The following is an 18,676-nucleotide window of genomic DNA, read 5'->3' on the forward strand; positions in this document are numbered from 1 at the left end:
TGGCTAGATTTTTGGGCTCAACAGGTAGTGATCAATGGCTCAATGTCTAGTTGGGAGCAGATATCAAGCAGAGTGCCCCAGGGGTCGGTCCTGGGGCTGGTTTTGTTCACCATCTTCGTTAATGAGCTGAATGATGGGATGGATTGCACCCTCAGCAAGTTTGTGGATGACCCTAAGCTTGGGGGGAAAGGAAGATATGCTGGAGAGTAGGGATAGGGTCCAGAGTAACCTAGACAAATTATAGGATTGGGCCAAAAGAAATCTGATGAGGTTTAACAAGGACAAGTGCAGAGTCCTGCACTTCGGATGGAAGAATCCCATGCACTGCTACAGGCTGGGGACCGATTGGCTAAGCAGCAGTTCTGCAGAAAAGGACCTGGAGATAACAGCAGACGAGAAGCTGGATATGAATCAACAGCGTACTCCTGTTGCCAAGAAGGCTAATGGCATATTGGGCTGCATTAGCAGGAGCATTGCCAGCAGATCAAGGGAAGTAATCATTCCCTTCTATTCAGCACTGGTAAGACCATGTCTGGAGTACTGTGTCCAGTTTTGGGCTCCCCACTACAGAAAGGACGTGGACAAATTGGAGAGAGTCCAGTGGAGGGCAATGGAAATGATTAGGGGGCTGGAGCACATGGCTTATGAGGAGAGGCTGAGGGAACTGGGGTTATTTCGTCTGCAGAAGAGAAGAGTGAGGAGGGATTTGACAGCAGCCTTCGACTACCTGCTGGGTGTTCCAAAGAGGATGGAGCTAGGCGGTTCTCAGTGGTGGCAGATGACAGAACAAGAAGCAATGATCTCAAGTTGCAGTGAGGGAGATCTAGGCTGGATATTAGGAAAAACTATTTCACTAGAATGTGGTGAAGCAGTAGAACGGGTTACCTAGGGAGGTGGTGGAATCTCCATCCTTAAACGTTTTTAAGGCCCAGCTTGACAAAGCCTTGACTGGGATGATTTAGTTGGTGTTGGTCCTACTTTGAGAAGGGGGTTGGACGAGATGACCTCTTGAGGTCTCTTCCAACCCTAATCCTCTATGATTCTAGGATCTTTTTATGTTGCAGCTAGTAGAGTGTTATTTTTTGCATCGATGCATAATGCATCAAACCAGTGGGTTGTATATGCAAGAGTAGCTTATATTACAGACAGTACATCCAAATGCACAGATCAGTCAGATTGAGAAATATGTGGTTAAATGAATGAGAGTTATATATGTGATATTAGGGAACCAGGTTCTGTTCCAAGCTATGCCAAGAGTGAACTTGTGTAAACTCGTGTTAGTGTATGGTAGGGGCACAAGACCTGGCACAGTAATGAGGATGGTGAAGTACACAAAATTATTTAGTGTCAGCAGAAGACACAAGAATAAAACTCCTGGATCACAGCCTAGTGCAACTTTCTCTAGTTCCAATGGTATTTTGATGAGAGAAAACAACAGCAGCATCTGCTGCCATAATTTTGTCTGTACCATCCAGAGCTTCAGTTCTGCGTGTCTGTTTCAAACTGATTCAAGAGGTTTGGCAGAGCCTGAGAGCAAGAATGCATTGTATAGTTGGAATATTGAGAAAATTAACAGGTGATTTTGCATAGTTTATAAATTGGCCACATCACGCACAATTTTACTATATGCAAATACATAAAATCTTACCTTGACTGCTGAGACATTCCCTCAAACTTGTTTGCAGTCTTAGTTGAGGGTGGACCCAAATCATTACCTAAGGGGATACAAATTACTTAGACTTTTAAAAATGAAGAATAAAAGAACAGAAACATACAGGTAGCGGATATCATCATATAAAACAAAAATATGCAGCTTTCCCAGTATTTTCCATATAAACCTAAGTATATTTAAATGAGTATTTTTCATTCGCAGATTCAGACGTTTTAAGGCCAGAAGAGACCACTAATATAATCTATTTTGACTCCTGCAGACGATGTGTTTGAAAAACTGTCATTGATAGTATCTATCTGCTGGCAAGAAAAAGCAAGTCAGACTATAGTAACTACTTCAGAGCATTTATTTTGTCTCTGAAACAAGAAAAAAATACTGCACAACATTGTCCCTCAACAATTTTGTTGTAAGGCACTACAAGGAAAGGGCAAAAAAAGAGTAGCATCTTGCTTTGGAAGTACACACTATTTTGTAAAAGCCATCATGAATTAGCCCTTATTCATAAAACAAATATTGATTTTGTAAGGATTGTTACATTATTCTAAGAAACAGTTCATTTACTCAGTTCTGCCAGTAAGTGGAGGAAGAAAAAATTGAAGTCAGAATATCTGTACCTTCAATATCAAACTTGGCTTCGTAATCACTAAAATCTCCAAGTCTTGAGCAGCTGCAATTACAGTACCTTCTCTGTATAAGAGACCCTATTATTATCATCAACTCCTCCTACTATAACCCTATTCCCGCAGATCCTTAAGTGTGATATTAAAAGTGTTTCATTCATATCATTTGATCCCGATACCAAAACTTCAGTTAAATTCATTCCACAAAAAGTGAATTTACTGAAGTTATATCTAATGATCAAAGTCAAGAAGAAAGCACAGAATTTACTACACAAAGAAAATAAAATTTCATACAGAGTTATGAACACCAAAGTTACCAATTGACCGGTCAACCATTAGGACCGAAAGCATGCCATCAGGCAGCAGCAGAGACCAAAAACAAACAAACAAAAGCAAATACCGTACAGAACTGTGTTAAATGTAAATTACTAAAAAAATAAAGGGAAAGTTTATTAAAAATAGATTTGACAAAATAAGGAAACTATGTGCTCTACCCCATGACTAGATTTGATGGTGATGCAGTCTCTGCACTGCAAACTGGCTTGGCAAGCTCCACATTCGATAAGAAGATTACACTGAGATTTTCAAAACCATTCAGCAACAGCCTGATTGAGCTTCCACTGAAGTCAATGGTAAAGAAATTCCCATTAACTTCAAAAGGGAGCAGAGTTAGGCTAATCTGTTAGAGTAGGTAGGCCCCAAGACACAGTAACTCAAAGTGTTGGACAATGAAGGGTTTTTATATCATGAATAAAAAGCCTTTTTTGTTTTGTGTTTTGCTGAGACCTGCCTGCTTGAAGACAAACTGTCCAGCTTGTAGCTGTTGGAGAAAGAATTTTCTGAGTTCTACGAAGCAATTTCACTCAGAACCGGAGTTAGAGGATCTGACTTCCTGACTGATAATGTTCAGTTAGGGGCCTGATTAGTTAACTGAACTATCCATCCAGTAAAGAAAGTTTTTTGTTAGTTTGTTTTTCACTAGCTCTAAAATCTCAAAGTGTGTTCTTTGTGAGGGTCCCGGACTTTGGTTTACCGGGAAAGTGAAGGCAGCTATAAAAAAAACAAAACATAACAAATGGAAGATATGAATATAAATCAAAATTAGGAATTGCAGAAAATTGATAAGGGAAGCAAATGAAGATAAGGAGAAATGTATGGCCAGAAGAGTTAACAATAAGAAGATGTTTTTAAAATATATGAGGCAGAGCTTTGGAGCTGTACTCCAGCTCTGCTCCAGCTCCAGGCAAACACCTGCAGCTCCACTGCTCTGGGCTCCAGCTCCGGGCTCTGCTCCAAAGCCCTGATATTAGGAACAAAAAGAATCCTGACAACGTATTGCTCCATTATGAGACTGAAATGATGGAATTATCAATAATAATGCAGAAAAGGCAGAAGTGTTCAATAAATAGTGGTGTTCTGTATTTGGGGAAAAACTGAAGATACAGTCTCATCATATGATGATGATAACACATTAGTATCTCTGGAGGATGTTAGCCAGAAGTGTAGCCACTGAATTTGACATTCTTTCCATTTTGTATGTTCAAACACTGCCAGCTAAAACCCAATCATCACACAGCTGGAAATAGTTTTAGGACCATGAGAGGCAAGGCCATGCAGCTGCATGTTTGCAGTTTTGCTAATCAGAATGGGAGGCTGGGACAAAGAGTTAAGTTTCCAGGAAAATAGAAGGAATGTTTCGACAGCCTTGGTTTTAGGTGCCTCTGACATGTAAGTTTTGTTATTATGACTAGAAATGCTTTGGTGATAAGAAGAATACTGCATTTTTATTGGCTGTTGCTATGGAAATTGTTATCCTATTAGGGGCTATTATGATTTATGTGCTTTGTCTGGAGAAAATTTATAAAAAGTTTAGTCAGAAAGTGTTCTTTGGAGCAGTCAGAGGAAGCTTTTTCTTGGGAAAAGATCTGACACCTAAGTTCCTCAGCAGCTAGATAGAAGGAGGGGGCCACTTGAAGCCTGGCTGCTGATTTTTTGAAACAATTTCAGACTTTTTGGGTAACTATAAATGTTTGGAATACTCTGAATTTACTGGATCAGTAGATATATGTGTGTGTGTGTGTGCGCGCACGCGCTTGCGCTTGAGACCTAACTAAAAAGTAGTTTGAGGTAAAAGCATTTTGGTTTTTATCAATCATGTATCAGATGGAGGAGGTGTGCCCCCATTGATTTATTCCTGATATCACCCGGACAGAAACAGTTAAATTACCACTGCTTTGAGTCTGAAAACTCAGGGTAACAGAAGCTACTAAAGTAAGATGTTTTTTAAATCAGCAGGTTCATTTAACTTGCATCTAAGAGTTTAAAAGAGCTGGCTGAGGAGCCCACAGGACTATTATGTTGATTTTCAATACGTCTTGGAGCACTGAGGAAGTTCCACAAGACTGGAAGAAAGGTAATGTGCCAATTTTTAAAAAAGATAAAGGAGATGACCCAGACCTGTCAGCCTGACATCAATCCTGGGCAAAATAATGGAGCAGCTGATACAGGACTCTGTTAATAAAAAATAAAAGGAGGGTAATGTAATTAATGAAAATCAACATGATTTTATGGACAATAGATCCTGTTAAACTAAACGAACTTGACATCTTTTTTTGATGAGATTACAAGTTTGGTCAATAATGATAATAGTGTTGACGTAACATATTTAGACTTCTCTAAGGCGTTCGATTTTGGTACCACACAACATTTTGATTACAAAACTAGAATGATATAAAATTAACATGACACACATTGAATTAATTAAAAATTGGCTAAAATTGTCTCAAAATATAAACAGGGAATTGTCATTGAACAGGTATGTTTCCAGTGGGGTCCCAGAAGGATCGTTTTTTGGCCCTATTCTAGTTAATATTTTTATCACTGACCTGAAAGAAAACATGAAGTCATCACTGATAAAAGTTTGCAATGACACACAAACTGGAGGAGTGGTAAATAATGAAGAGGATGGGTCACTGATTCAGAGCAATCTGGATTGCTTGGCAAATGCGGTGCAACCAAACAATATGCGTTTTAATATGGCTAACTGTGAATGTATATATCTAGGAACAAAGAATTGTAGACCACACTTACAAAATGGGGGAATGACTCTATTCCTGGAAGCAATGACTGAAAAAGATTTGAAGGATAATCAGCAGAACATTAACTCCCTGTGTGATGCTGTGGCCAAAGAGCTAATGTGATCCGGGAATGCATAAACAGGGGAATCGTAAGCAGGAGTAGAAAGGTAACCTTATCTCTATATTGGGCACTGGTGCGATCGCTGCTGGAATACTACACAAGTCCTAGAGCCCAGAATTAAGAGGGATGTTGATAAATTGGGGAGGGGTCAGAGAAGAGCCACAAGAATGATTATAATGATAGACTGAAATAGCTCAATTTATTTATTTTAACAAAGAGAAGGTTAAGGGGTGACTTGATTACAGTCTATTAGCATCTACACGAGGAACAAATATTTAAAAATGGGTTCTTTAATCTAGCAGAGACAGGTATAATACAATCCAATGGCTGGAAGTTGAAGTTAAACAAATTCAGATTGGAAATAAAGTGTAAATTTTTAACAGTGAGAATAATTAATAATTGGAACAATTTACCAAAGGCTGTGATGGATTCTCCATCACTGACAATTTTTAAATCAAGATCAGATGTTTTTCTAAAACATATGATTTAGAAATTATTAAGGGGGAAGTTCTATGCCATGTGTAATACAGGCAGTCAGACTAGATGATCAGAATGGCCCCTTATGGCCTTTCAATCTATGAATGCACTCCCCACTTTGTCCTGAAATAGCCCAAGGACGTGCTTCAGGGCATGCTGCAAAGCCTCTCTTCACTTCAAGTTTTTAAGAAAGTAGAGATATGATGAATGTAACAAAGAGGTGAATATTTTCTTCTTTAGATAGCAACTTTCACTTTCATTGGACTTTTTCATCTCTCATACTGGAATCTGACTTGAGTCTCAAATACAGATGACTGACAAATCAGTACTGGAATCAGACGGGATCTAGTAAGCCCAAAGGTTGCTGACTGGACTAATTATATGGCTTTTATGTTTGTCAGAGATTTTAGCTTTAGAATAGGACAGCCATAGCAATCTGAGTAAAGTGTGAGTGACCCACTAAACATTTTTTGAACCTAAATCCTAAAGTTAAAGGGGCTTAGGGAAGTCCTGCCAGCTGGACTCAGTGCAGAGTAAAATCATATGAGCCTGAGATGCAGCGTCCAAAAAGCTAGGTTTGGCACAAAAAAACATTTGGGACATCTGTGATAGTCACTTGGAAATACCCCAGAAAAATACATCAATCTATATTTACTTGCAGCAGTATCAAATGTTTACTGCACATAGTATTATGCCGACAGATACCGGTGACTGCATCAATCACAAACCTCTTCGAGAGTGGGTGTGAACACATCCTTCAATCAATATAATTGTCAGGATAAGTTAATCTGAAGCCTCCCACCTAAGATGAAATGGTGTTGACTGGAAAAGGCATTTTTTGTTCAGTGGCCATTGGACTGAAACATCTCTCTTGGTATAGATTTGAAACAAAAAACAAAAAACACTGACTCAATGTATCATCAGTGCCAAACACTTTCACTAGTATCTGTTAGTAATGTCTACAGACTCTTTTAAATGGTTGATCAAAATATTAAATGAGGTTTGATTTATTGTCTCTTCCATACATGCATGTTTACCTATAATAAAAACAAAAAACAAAAAAAAGCAGGTGTGAATCTGCCCAGGAATTTAGACTGTATGGGTAGAGAGTTTTGCTGAGTATTGTTTGTGGTCTGTGTGTATGTAGGCAGAACACAGAGAAACTGAAAACAGACTGGACTGAGAGAGACGCAGAGGGAAAAAAAACAAGAAAGCCCAGCAGTAGCCGGCGAACAGAGCATGACACTGGAAAAAGCAGGGAGCGAGCTTTTGGGTCTGTTAGCAAAAGAGGTTGTAACGTAAGAAACTGCTCCTCTTGTTCTTGATTCCTCCTGTGTTCGGAGAAACAGAGATTTTGTACGTTTCACATAAGTAAACAAGATTACATGAAAGAAAATGCAAGACTATCAACTTCTACTAGTCAAAGTCAAACTCTGACTAGCCGATCTGGTTGAAAAGGGGGAACCACAGCATTTTGCTTTACACCAATTCCTTCCCTCATTTTTTCTAAGCGCTCCTCTTCACATACTGTACAATGCTGCTGGTGCACCACTGCAGTGCTTTAGTGAACATGCTACTATGCCAACAGGAGAGCTTCTCTTGTCAATATAGTTAATCCACCTCCATGAGAGGAGGTAGCTATATACATAGTGCTGTCTACTAGGGAGGGGAGGAGGGTTAGGTCAGTATAACTATGTCGCTCAGAGGTGTGGATTTTTCACACCCTTGAGCAATGTAGTGATACCAATATAGGTCTGCATTATAGACCTGGACTTAGGCTAAAGAAGAATGTGGTATGCTGGCGCTCGTTTTATGAAAGGTGGCAGCTTTCCCTCCGAAAAATTTGTCTTTATCATGACAAAGGAATTCTTCTAAGAGCGTCAGCTATCAGGAGTAGGCAGGATTTACAAATAGAAGCAAAAGATTGACTGGGCTAGTTAGTCTTTACTATGAAAAGAAAGGGCCTATTTGGATAGGTCTGTAATAAATGTTTCTATAAAGTTTCTCTCAGTAAAGTATCCTGTTATACAAATACTTAGTCTGTTTTTTACCTCCTTTACTGGCAGAAAGGTGTAAACCCTGCAAGACTCTGGACTGGTCCAGGCAACATCACAGAGAGCCTGGGGATTCATTTGAGGATGGAATTGTTGTGAAATTCCACAAAATATAGCAGCAATACCAACAATGGAAAGATAGCACTGACTAAGAGATGCAAGTAACATACACCACTCATCTGAAGTTTTGTTTTATTTTGCATTTCTACAACTCACCCCAAGGAATTGGACCCTTATTCTGGGGTCCATGAGGTAGTGGGCTTGGTGGGTCAGAGAGGGTTCTTTTATGTCCAGGCGGTGGGGGAGGTGGTCTCTTCTTGGAAAGAGTGGAGCTGCCACTGGAGGGTTGAGTGCTTAGAGGAAGGGTTGAAGGTGGACCTGTAAAATGAACAAAAAATCATCTTATCAGTACAGAATGTGTAACATCAAAATAGCACCAAAGAATTAAAAATCAGAATATAGTAAAATGGAGCAAAGCCATGCCAAAACACTGTTGAGATTAATGACATACCCATCACCTGTTAGCCATTTTAATTGTAACAGGACAGTATGCAATTTGACAATAAATGACATACATATATTTTAAAATGTACATTCACATCAGGTTAATCACTACAGGATTTATAATTTTAGGCATTGTTAAAAACAGCAGAAAATGTTTTAAATCTTTATAAACTATTTATTGAAGATAAAGTACTTCAATTAGGGTTTAAGAATTACTGTTTATAAAATCTCCATACCACAATGAAACAACAAACTAAATCTTGCATGCTGTCAGTATTGTAGATTCAGAGATTCATATCATAGCTAATGTGATTAACAAGGTTTTTACAATTTTTTTCCCTTTAGCAAACTTTCCTTAAATGCTGAGATACAGGTTTCCAAAATAAATTCATTTTTCTATTGTCAATTGCTATTGTTTTTGTGCAGATTAAATATATCATGCATGACAAAGTGTTAAACCTAGTGAATAACAAACAGACATTACAAAACCTCATTACAAACATATATAGTAGTACACTGGAATTTGTTTAGAAGGCTCAAAATACTCTTGCAGCTAATAAAGTAATAATGCATTTTTGGGCCATGATCCTGAAATGAGCTCTGCATGGGCCTTTGGCTAGATAGCCCTACTAGTCCGAGACTCTGTTCAGATGCAGGGATCTTCCCACATAGCACTTATTGCAAGGTTTAGGCATTAAAGATATCATCTATCTACGAATATTTAATCATTCCTCCATTCAAAACCTGCCTACATATACACTGAATATTACTTATGATTTAAATAATAATATGGTCTCTTGTTTAAGTCATAGAGTAGAACGTTGCTAGTTTGCTAATATATATACCCCATAATTTGCACACAAGCAGTGCTGTTTCCTCCATCAGAAAATACAGAGCTCTGAGTGAATATTATGAAGACTATGTTACTTTTACAAGTGTACTGCAAAACATGTATGTAAAAATAATGCGAACCAAATTACACATCAAATGTGCGAACAAATCACTATAAATTTTGCAATGAATTATCCTTGCTATTTTTAACTTATTCACCAATTCAGTAATTTGCAAGTCTCCCAAATTAATGCACTTCTTCTATACTGATTTTATCATATAGTTTCTATGTGAATAATTTCACATTATTAGGGGGAGGAAGAGATAGCTCAGTGGTTTGAGCACTGGCCTGCTAAACGCATGGTTGTACGTTCAATCCTTGAGGGAGCCATTTAAGGATCTAGGGCAAAAATCTGTCTGGGAATTGGTCCTGCTTTAAGCAGGGGATTAGACTAGATGACTTCCTGAGGTCCCTTCCAATCCTGATATTCTATGTATTTCTGTATCTTTTAAAATTTCATTATAAAAAAAGCTAAAATATAGACAGCTTTGGTGCTATAAATCTGGATTGAGGATCCCGTAGACTTATGCAACACAGAAGCTCTTCATTTTATTTTTTTTATGAATGATTGTGTGAAGTCAGGGCAGGTGCAAGGATGTTTCGCACCCTAGGCAAAACAACAACCTTGCACACACACACTCCCGAGCCCGGTGGCAGCTGCCCATCCCTCCTCCACCCTGAGGTGCTCACCCCCCAGGCAGCTCCCTGCCCCAGCTCACCTCTGCTCCACCTCCTCCCCGAGCACGCCATCACCGCTCCACTTCTCCCACTTCCCAGGCTTGCGGCGCCAATCAGCTGTTTGGCGCCACAAGCCTGGGAGGGAGAGAAGCAGAGCAGAGCAGCGTGCTCAGAGGAGGAGGCCGAGCAGAGGTAAGCTGGGATGGGGAGTGGTTCCCCTGTGTGCCGCGCCCCCCCTTACTTGCTGCAGTCAGCCCTCCCCACACCCTCCTGCCCCAGGTCCCTCCGCCTAAATGCCAACGATGACCGAGGCGGCAAAGATCCGGCCGCCACGGTCACCGCCGAAGGACCTGAAATGCCGCCCCCCAAATGCTAGCGCCCTAGGCGACCGCCTATGTCGCCTAATGGGTTGCACTGGCCCTGTGTGAAGTGCTACAAACCAACAGCAGCGCAAAATATAACCGTAAAAGGACTTCAGTACTCATTGTGCTGCTGCTAACACTATTCTAAAGTCACAGTTAATACAATATACTTGTTTTCTGCACAAGGACAGAAGAAAAGAGGTAGTTATTTGAAATCTCCACTTTGGAGCTACATGTGCTGACACATGGATCTGATAAATGCAAACCACTGAAGTTCTTACAGTTTTACCCCATCACCCCTTAATGACCAATTGATGGAAGCGCATACCATCTTTATCAGTCACTAATCAGAAGTTTCCTTCCAGCTGAATTACAGTACAAACAATCCAAGCTTCATTCAAAAAATGGTGAAAGCATCCTGAATTGGCACTGTATACTCATTTAAATTAAGGCAACATAAAGCTTCAAATTCAAGTGGAAGTAAACTGAGTAAGATCTCTCTCTTTTATATAAAACAAGAGCTTGACTAAGAATAAATATTTCAACAGCTGAAAGTAAAATTAAATAGAAAAAACTTGTGACTAAAACTGAGATAGAGTGTACACATTTTTAATACCTCATGATACTAACATGTAGGGTGACCAGATAGCAACTGTGAAAAAACAGGTCAGCGGGTGGGACTTTCCTACTACTAACATGTCTATAGATATCACAGAAAGAGTTTAAAACTTTTATAATTTTATAGTTTTCAAAGGTTCACATTCTAGCATGTGAAACTTATGGATGGTACAACAGCAATAATTAACATACAATTCCTTTCAGTAGAAGGATTTCAAATCATTTTGCAAATTTTAAGACTTGCAACATACATTCTGAGGTAGGTAGCGTTATACCCATTTTATAGATGTGTGATATAGCATGGCCAGAGGGCAGCAGGAGAGTGTTAGAAGGGAGCCTTATTCCCTGTAAGGGGAAGAAAGTTTGCAATGGATTAACTAGAGCACCTGAAGCCAATTAGATCACCTGCAGTCAGTCACATGAAAAAAACCCCCTGCTTCAACCAGACAGTGTGGGAGTTGGAGCAGAGAACAGTTTGAAGAGAAGCAGAGGAAAGTTTGGAGGAGTGTTGCCGTGGGCTAAGAAGTCCAAGACCCTAGGTAAGGGGCACCTGACTTGTGCAGAGGGAGGGCAGGAAGCCCCCACCACAAGTTGAAGGGCAGGAGAGGGAAGTAGCCCAGGGGAAGGAACCGCCAGTTCAAGTGGTTCACCACTACCCTCAGGGCCTCTGGGCTGGGACCTGGAGTACAGGGCGGACCCAGGTCCCTCCCTCTCCACTCCCCTCCTCAACGACACTAGCGGGGCAATTAATATTCCAATTCAGGAGCAAGAAATGGCGCCCTGAACCCCCACCCCAAAGAAGAGAAAGCATAAGACCCATCATAATAGTGCTGGCAATTTGCCACAGATGGCATAAACAGACACAGAGAAGTTTTGCCTAAAAAACAGTTACACTGTTGGTTTGCAGAGACAACTGGTTATCATACTGACCAATTCTGTCTCATTGTTTCCTTTTTATTCCCTGTGTGTAGCCATTTGTGGTCTTGTCTTATACTTAAGTTGTAAACTCCTTGGGGGCAGGGACTGCCTTTTTGTTCTGTATGTACAGCAGCTAACACAATGGGGGTCCTAATCTATGACTAGGCCTCCTAGCTGTTACAGTAATACAAATAAATAATAATAAATACTCAGTGACTTTCCCAATGCTAAGAAACCCAACCACTCTCCTGCTCTAATCACTAAACAGCACACTCTTCTTTTAGGAAAGTAGTGGGTAACATTTACCAAGATATTTTCCTGAAAAGAAACTAAGGAATATAGGGGAAATCATCTAAAATATATTCAGGGCAATAGCTAGTTTCAGAATGACAGAAAGGCAAATGGTTGGATTTTCAGGAAACACTTTTGAGGAAAAAATGAACTGAAATCTATAATTTATTACTGAAACAGGTGATGGAATGATACTACAGTCTGTAACGACAGGTTCAGTACAGGTTGAACCACTCTAATATGACACTCTTGGGACCTCACCGGTCCCATATCAGAGAATATGCCAAATTACAGGAGGTCAATGCAGAGTGCCAGCGGGTCTCCATAGGTGTGGGAAAGTAGGGCTGCGGGAGGTGCTGCAGCACCCCCAGGCTTTGCACCCAGTGTAATCCCCCGCCCGCGATCCCCACTGCCACCCAGGATCCTGGCCGCCAGTCCTTGCCCCAGGGGCTCCGATGCTGGTCCCAGATCCTCCCCCTCACTCCCAGAGCTTCAATGCTGCGAATCATCTGTTCGTGGCGCTCTGGAAGCACTGGGAGGGAGGAGGAGGAATTAGTAAGTGTGGGGCTGTTTGTGCGCCAAAGGCTTAGGGGCAGGAGGGCAGAGGGGGGAAGTTGGCGCTGCTGGATGCTCCACATCCACTAATTTTTCCCCACAGGTGCCCTGGAGCACCCACAGAGTCGGCACCTATGCCAGACCGCAGATGCTGCCAGACCAGGGAGTGCCGAATTAGAGAGGTTCAACCTGTACTAATAGTAATATTTTTATCTGCCTCGTAACTATCAAAACTCAGAACAGCATAAAGTTGCACAAGATAAATTAGAAAACATTTAATAGAATATGTAATTTAAAATTAAATTTTCCAGCCTTAAAATAGTTATCTATGAAGCAATTAAAAACATTCTGTGGTAAGTTAAAATAATTGTAAGAGACCTGCAATTAGCAGTGTGTGTACTTTAGCTTTTGTGGAGTTAGTACATGTTCTACATATTAATTTGTGTACCAGTGACGACATGCAAAGCTGTTACTATCCATCAATTTTTTTAATAGTGGGAGATCCTAAAGTGTATATATTTTTTACCACTGCATGAGAGATATGGGAGAACCAGTATTCCAGTTAATGGTAGGACACGTACTGCAAAGGAAAGTGATAAATTTGTGTTAAAAATGGCACTTTCATAACATATATTGCTATTTTTTCCCAAAATTCTTATAATTTCAGACAATATATTTTCTTTACTTGTCAAGGTCTTACTGCCAACATTTGAGAAATTCTGATCATAAGCACACTACTACTCTTCAGGGCATGAGCAGAATAAATTGACTGGACATTAACTTACAATAGTCAACTCTAAATTTGTTCTGTAAAGTGAGACAAAACCTACAATTAACTACTTATATCAAGTTACTTCATAGAGATTTTCATATATTTATAAGAGCGTGCCATCAGGTCTCTGTTTCTATTAAAAATACTGGAAAATTAACAGTATAGTGAATCAAGACTAACAAAACAAGATATAAACGAGAGTGAAATAGCTCGTTTTACCAAAATCAAAAACCCAAGGCACTGTAATACAACAAAACACATAGCTAGAAGCACTTTTCTTTACAAATGAGTTGTGTATGCATTTAGTAAGGAAAGACTGTCATAATACAGTCTGAGAACATTAAAGTCAGAGCTGTGCTTTCAATGTGTATGGGTTGACATACTGCATTTTGCTTTAAGTTTGGAAATCAAATGAATGCAGCAGCTCAGAATCCAAACAGACCTAATTGGAGGGTTCTGATTAGGTTTTCTGAGGGAAACTGGCAAAGTCACTTAGATTATCTTAATTTTCACCTAAAATTGTGAAAATGACCCATATTTGCCCCAAACCTTTACAACAGGACTAGAAGAACTAGCTGGCAACATCAGTGACAAACCCAATATTCAGACTAAACATTTGCAGAGATTTAATTAAGATCAGTGAAACTAATGTGTTCAACCATGCTACTCCTTGGCTGTCATTACAAAAACAACACACAAACCAGCAGACCTATCTGACAACTGACGCTTGCTAGAATTATGGAAACTCAACTTCAACTGACTTTCTCACTACGTATTATTGAGGATTTGTTTTTATGTGAGAAAGTTGAGCCAGTTTAACTAAAGATGTGATTTTTAAACCAATTTATTTGAAGTAGACACATTTATTTCAGTTTAAGCCACGCTTATTTTGAGTTAGTTTAAATTAAGTAAGTAATCAGTTTTAGCTAAATCAAAATAAGCCAACCTTTTAACAAAATAAGAATGTTTGCATACCTATTTAACTTCAACTGGTGCAACTTTATCACATAGACAAGACCTAACATACCCTTTTTCCTCAATGAAATGTGGGGAGCAAACACATCAACTTCAGCAACTTTTAAAACTCCAGCTGAAAAGTTACCAAATCGAAAGACCCAGTCTTACATTAACTAATATATGTAGAAATATATAAGTAACTTGCAAATACATTAGCTATACACACACACAAATTGACATACTGTAATTTATAAACCCCTATACATGCACACAGTTTTAAGAAATAAACCAAGTTAACTTTTAGACAGCAAATGCACTAAAAACCATGCGTAAGAGGGGGCATTCAGTACAGAAATGATTTTTAACTTGCCTTCCTTCCCCCACACTGTAGGCTAGAACAGGGTTGAATTAGCTTAGTTAAATGAAAAAATGCTTCGTAGTTTGTGCGTACAATGCTGGTTTTGCTAGCAGTTGTGAGAAGACCTTGAAACAATATGGGTTAACTGGAAAAGCTAGGCCTGAAAAGTAACTGAAAGATAAATGGAAGAAAAAACCCCAGTTATTATATAGATAGTTACTAATAAGAAAAAATTGTGCACATTGAACCAGCAATGACCCCAATCTGGCCCCAACATGGTTTTTAACTAAGTTAGTAACAGGCAATGCCATCACTGGTTTATGAAAAGGGTACAAAAGTGTGAACTTCTGAAGTGTCATTGATAATGCCTGACTGACTAAATTGAGTCTAATACTCCTGGGTTTAGCCCATCTGTAAATATTTTGATCAAATGCTTATAAATGTTTTGTTACTATTTGGATGTAGTAAATTGCTTATTATTCAGGCTTTTTAGGCATGTTTAGAGCAATTGTATAAATACGATCAGCCTTTGGATTTAATAAAGGAATCTGCAGTTAAATTAGTGTCATGATAATATCCCCTACAAAAATAATAATAATTCCAACACACATAAAGCTCAGATTTGATGGTTTCCAGTTCACTGTGACATCTCAGCAAACACCATGGAACCTTGCTACTAAGGAACTTCACTGGAGAATGAAGCCAGCTTACGACGGACTAAAGAATACGGCATGCTTTAGAAAAGATTTATTATATTTATATCCCAAAGGATACAAAACAATATTAAGAAACTTTTCAAAATGATACCACTTGCTAAATAATGGAACCCAACACCTACCTGCTCCTTACAGACTGGCTCCACACTCTAGCACAGTCCCATGGTAGCTGTTGGAACCTTACAGCAGACAAGGAGCTAATGAGATTAGATTTGGGGGGAATGGAAATAATGGGAAATAAAGTAAGTTTAAAATCATTTATGGACTGGATGCTCCTCTAACTCTTACCATATGGGGCACTCAGCCCATAAAATACATTAAAAATATTTGCAGATCACCTGTAATCAAATGGATGTAATGTCTAAAATGAAAAGCAAAAGTAATTTTTCTATAAAAATAACCATACATATTAATATGGTAATTTAATAGACAAGCTCAATGAGGGCAAATTGAGAGTAAGGAGGATCTGAAAAGGTAAGGTGATGTGCTTTTTTCCTAAAGCTGGGGTGGGGGTGGGGGGGAGATGAAATCTAAAAATCAGTACCAACACATCTTTCTCTTCTTTGAGGGACAGGTAGCAGAGTCTAATTTTGTTTAGAGCCATTAAATACTAACATGAAAAACAAACAATGTTTAGGATAATTTATTGTACATTAGTAACCACTTTGAAGGTGATATTTCATAGAATCATAGAATCAAAAGGATGGAAGGGACCTCATGAGGTCATCTAGTCCAACCCCCTGCTAAAGGCAGGACCATTTTCCCTAAATAATCCCAGCCAGGGTGCGGTCTAGCACGATCTTAACTAGTTAAGAGGGTTTACCAGCCTCTAGGTAACCATTCATACTTTCACACTTCCTGTCAAAAGTTTTTTTCTCATATCCAGCCTCGGACTTCCGCAACTGCAACTTCAACCATGCTCCGTTCTGTCTACTGGCATTCCTCACTATGCGCACAACTTGAGAACAGCACTAAGCTCCTATCCTCGCTTGGAGCCATCCCTCACGTGTTGAAAGGTGACTCATCATCCCCCCTTAAGTCTTCTCATCTCGCGCTAAATATAGCCCAGTTCTTCAGTTCTCTCTTCATAAGCATGTGCTCGCAGTCCTCTATATCATTTTTGTTGCCTCGGACTCTCTCCAATTTTCCAATGTCCTTGTTGTTGCCTTGGTCCGCCAAAAAGACACAAGATTCCATATCGCTCACCAGTGCGATAGAGGACATATCCTCCTCTACTGGCTGGCAAACACTCCACTAATACAGCCAGATGCTATTAGCCTTTTTGCTTACACGATCATGTAGCTAGTTCAACTTTCCATCTACCGTAACCCCAAGTCCTTTTCTCAGCATTCACTTAGCCAAACAGTCCCAGCCTGTAGCAGTCATATGGGTTTTCTGTCTAAGGGCAGGATTTGCACTTTCCTTGTGAACTATGAGGTTTTTGTGGGCCATATTCTTCTCCAATTTGTCTAAGTCTCTGATCGTTTCCTCCTCCAGCGTCATCCATCCACTCCCCCATTGGGTGTCATCCTGAAATTTTACTTTATATGTGCAGTATCCGTCATTCAAGATTTAATGGACTAAGTAGGAACGTCGGGCCTAGACAGACCTTGGGGCATCACATTTTATGTGCCCACGAGAGTCGTGCCTATCTGATACCCTACCGCGCTGAGCCCATTGATCAAACAGTTTTTAGCCATTCACAGTCCGGATTCCTCCAACTCATAACTTCCTTCGTTTGCTGATGAAATGCTGTGGAACCGTGTGTCAAAAGCCTTACTACATCAGTATATACAACTTAAACGCTTTGCCCCATCCACAAGGTCAGTCATCTCATTTAGAAAGCATCATTGTCAAGCAAGATTTACCTTGGGAATCCATGCTCGCTTGCGTATCACCTTGTTTTCCTCTAGTGTTTCGAGATGATTCCTTCGCACCTGCTCATATTTACATTTGTTGGGACTGAGTGGACTGATTGGTCTGTAGTTCCTGTCTCCTTTGTCTCTTTCTTAAAGATATGGTATATATTTGCTTTTCATTCGCTCGGCCTCTCTCCGTTCACCATGAGTTTCAAATAATGGTTCCAACGCTCTGCATCAATCAGCAAATCTCTCAGGCTTCGTGCTGTCCGGTCCCATTAGACTTGTGACGTTTAACGTCTTAAGTGTCCCAACCTACCCTCACTCACACGTGGCGCTCTCATCTCTCCCTCTCTGCTTCTCCCTAGTTAGTGTTGGAGTGATCCCTGCCCGTTAAAGACTGAAGTGAAAGAATTTGATACTCGCCTTATCCATATCTTCCACTAGTACCTGCCTCATTGAGAAGCGGCCTCACCATCCTAGTCCTCCTTCTTGTTGCTCATACTTGTCAAACCTTCCTATTCCTTCACTCCTTCTAGTTCAACTCAAATTGCCCTTTCTTTTGATTCTTCCCTGCAGGCACCGAGCTATCTTATTCATCCCCAGTCACTGTGTCCAAGTCCATTTTTTTAAGCTTCCTTCTTTTGCTTCGCCTCCCCTGGTCCCTTTAACCATGTGGCATTTACGCTTGTCGTTCTTTTCTTGCCATCGGTATGTATTTTCTGTGCTACTAGCATGGTTTCTTTAAACGCGAGCTCTCCTAACCCATCCCTTCAGTTCAACTTCAGGGATCCTGCCCCATTCATTTCTCTAAGGAGCTGAATCGCTTTTGAAATCCGCTTTGCGTCTGCTTCTTCCCTTCTTCTTTGCCAGTTTGAAATCACATTCTAATCCATGCTGCCAGTTCTGTTCACCCTACTTCCCCATAAGCTCTTCCTGCTTTTGAGAGAGTGAGAGGCGCAAGGCCTGTGCTCCCCAGACTTTTACAGGAGTGTCGCTCAGCCATCTCCAAACTTCTGGTGCCTGTTGCACTGCTGTTATTTCCTCCAGAGATATCAGGGATAATGAATCTCCCATGAAGAACAGGCCTGTGAATCTACTGGACTTCTGCTAGTTGCTGTAAAAAAGCTTCATCACTTTCTTTCTGTTCTTTCTGTAGGCACCCCCGTAACATC

At 40.0% G+C, this 18,676-nt stretch overlaps 1 protein-coding gene and 1 long non-coding RNA gene across 9 annotated transcripts in view; one reads left to right on the plus strand and one right to left on the minus strand.

Moving 5' to 3' along the window:
• ASAP1 (ArfGAP with SH3 domain, ankyrin repeat and PH domain 1) overlaps positions 1 to 18,676 on the minus strand; it is a 374,925-nt gene that overhangs the window by 18,134 nt on the left and 338,115 nt on the right. For 7 of the 8 annotated variants that reach the window (XM_075063243.1, XM_075063244.1, XM_075063248.1 and 4 more), the window contains 2 exons: positions 8,238 to 8,399; positions 1,649 to 1,715 (listed from right to left, as the gene is read on the minus strand). In XM_075063243.1, coding sequence (XP_074919344.1) covers positions 1,649 to 1,715; positions 8,238 to 8,399 — 229 coding nt within the window. Of the gene's footprint in view, positions 1 to 1,648; positions 1,716 to 8,237; positions 8,400 to 13,365; positions 13,420 to 18,676 lie in introns of all 8 variants that reach the window. The other variant, XM_032762910.2, reaches the window with a different exon arrangement.
• On the plus strand, positions 4,205 to 8,231 carry LOC142046411 (uncharacterized). The gene is made up of 3 exons (XR_012655398.1): positions 4,205 to 4,308; positions 4,585 to 4,705; positions 8,034 to 8,231. It is a non-coding gene; the product is annotated as an uncharacterized LOC142046411 (long non-coding RNA).

This window comes from Chelonoidis abingdonii, chromosome 2 (assembly GCF_003597395.2).
Source record: "Chelonoidis abingdonii isolate Lonesome George chromosome 2, CheloAbing_2.0, whole genome shotgun sequence".
Classification (NCBI taxonomy): Eukaryota; Metazoa; Chordata; order Testudines; family Testudinidae; genus Chelonoidis; species Chelonoidis abingdonii.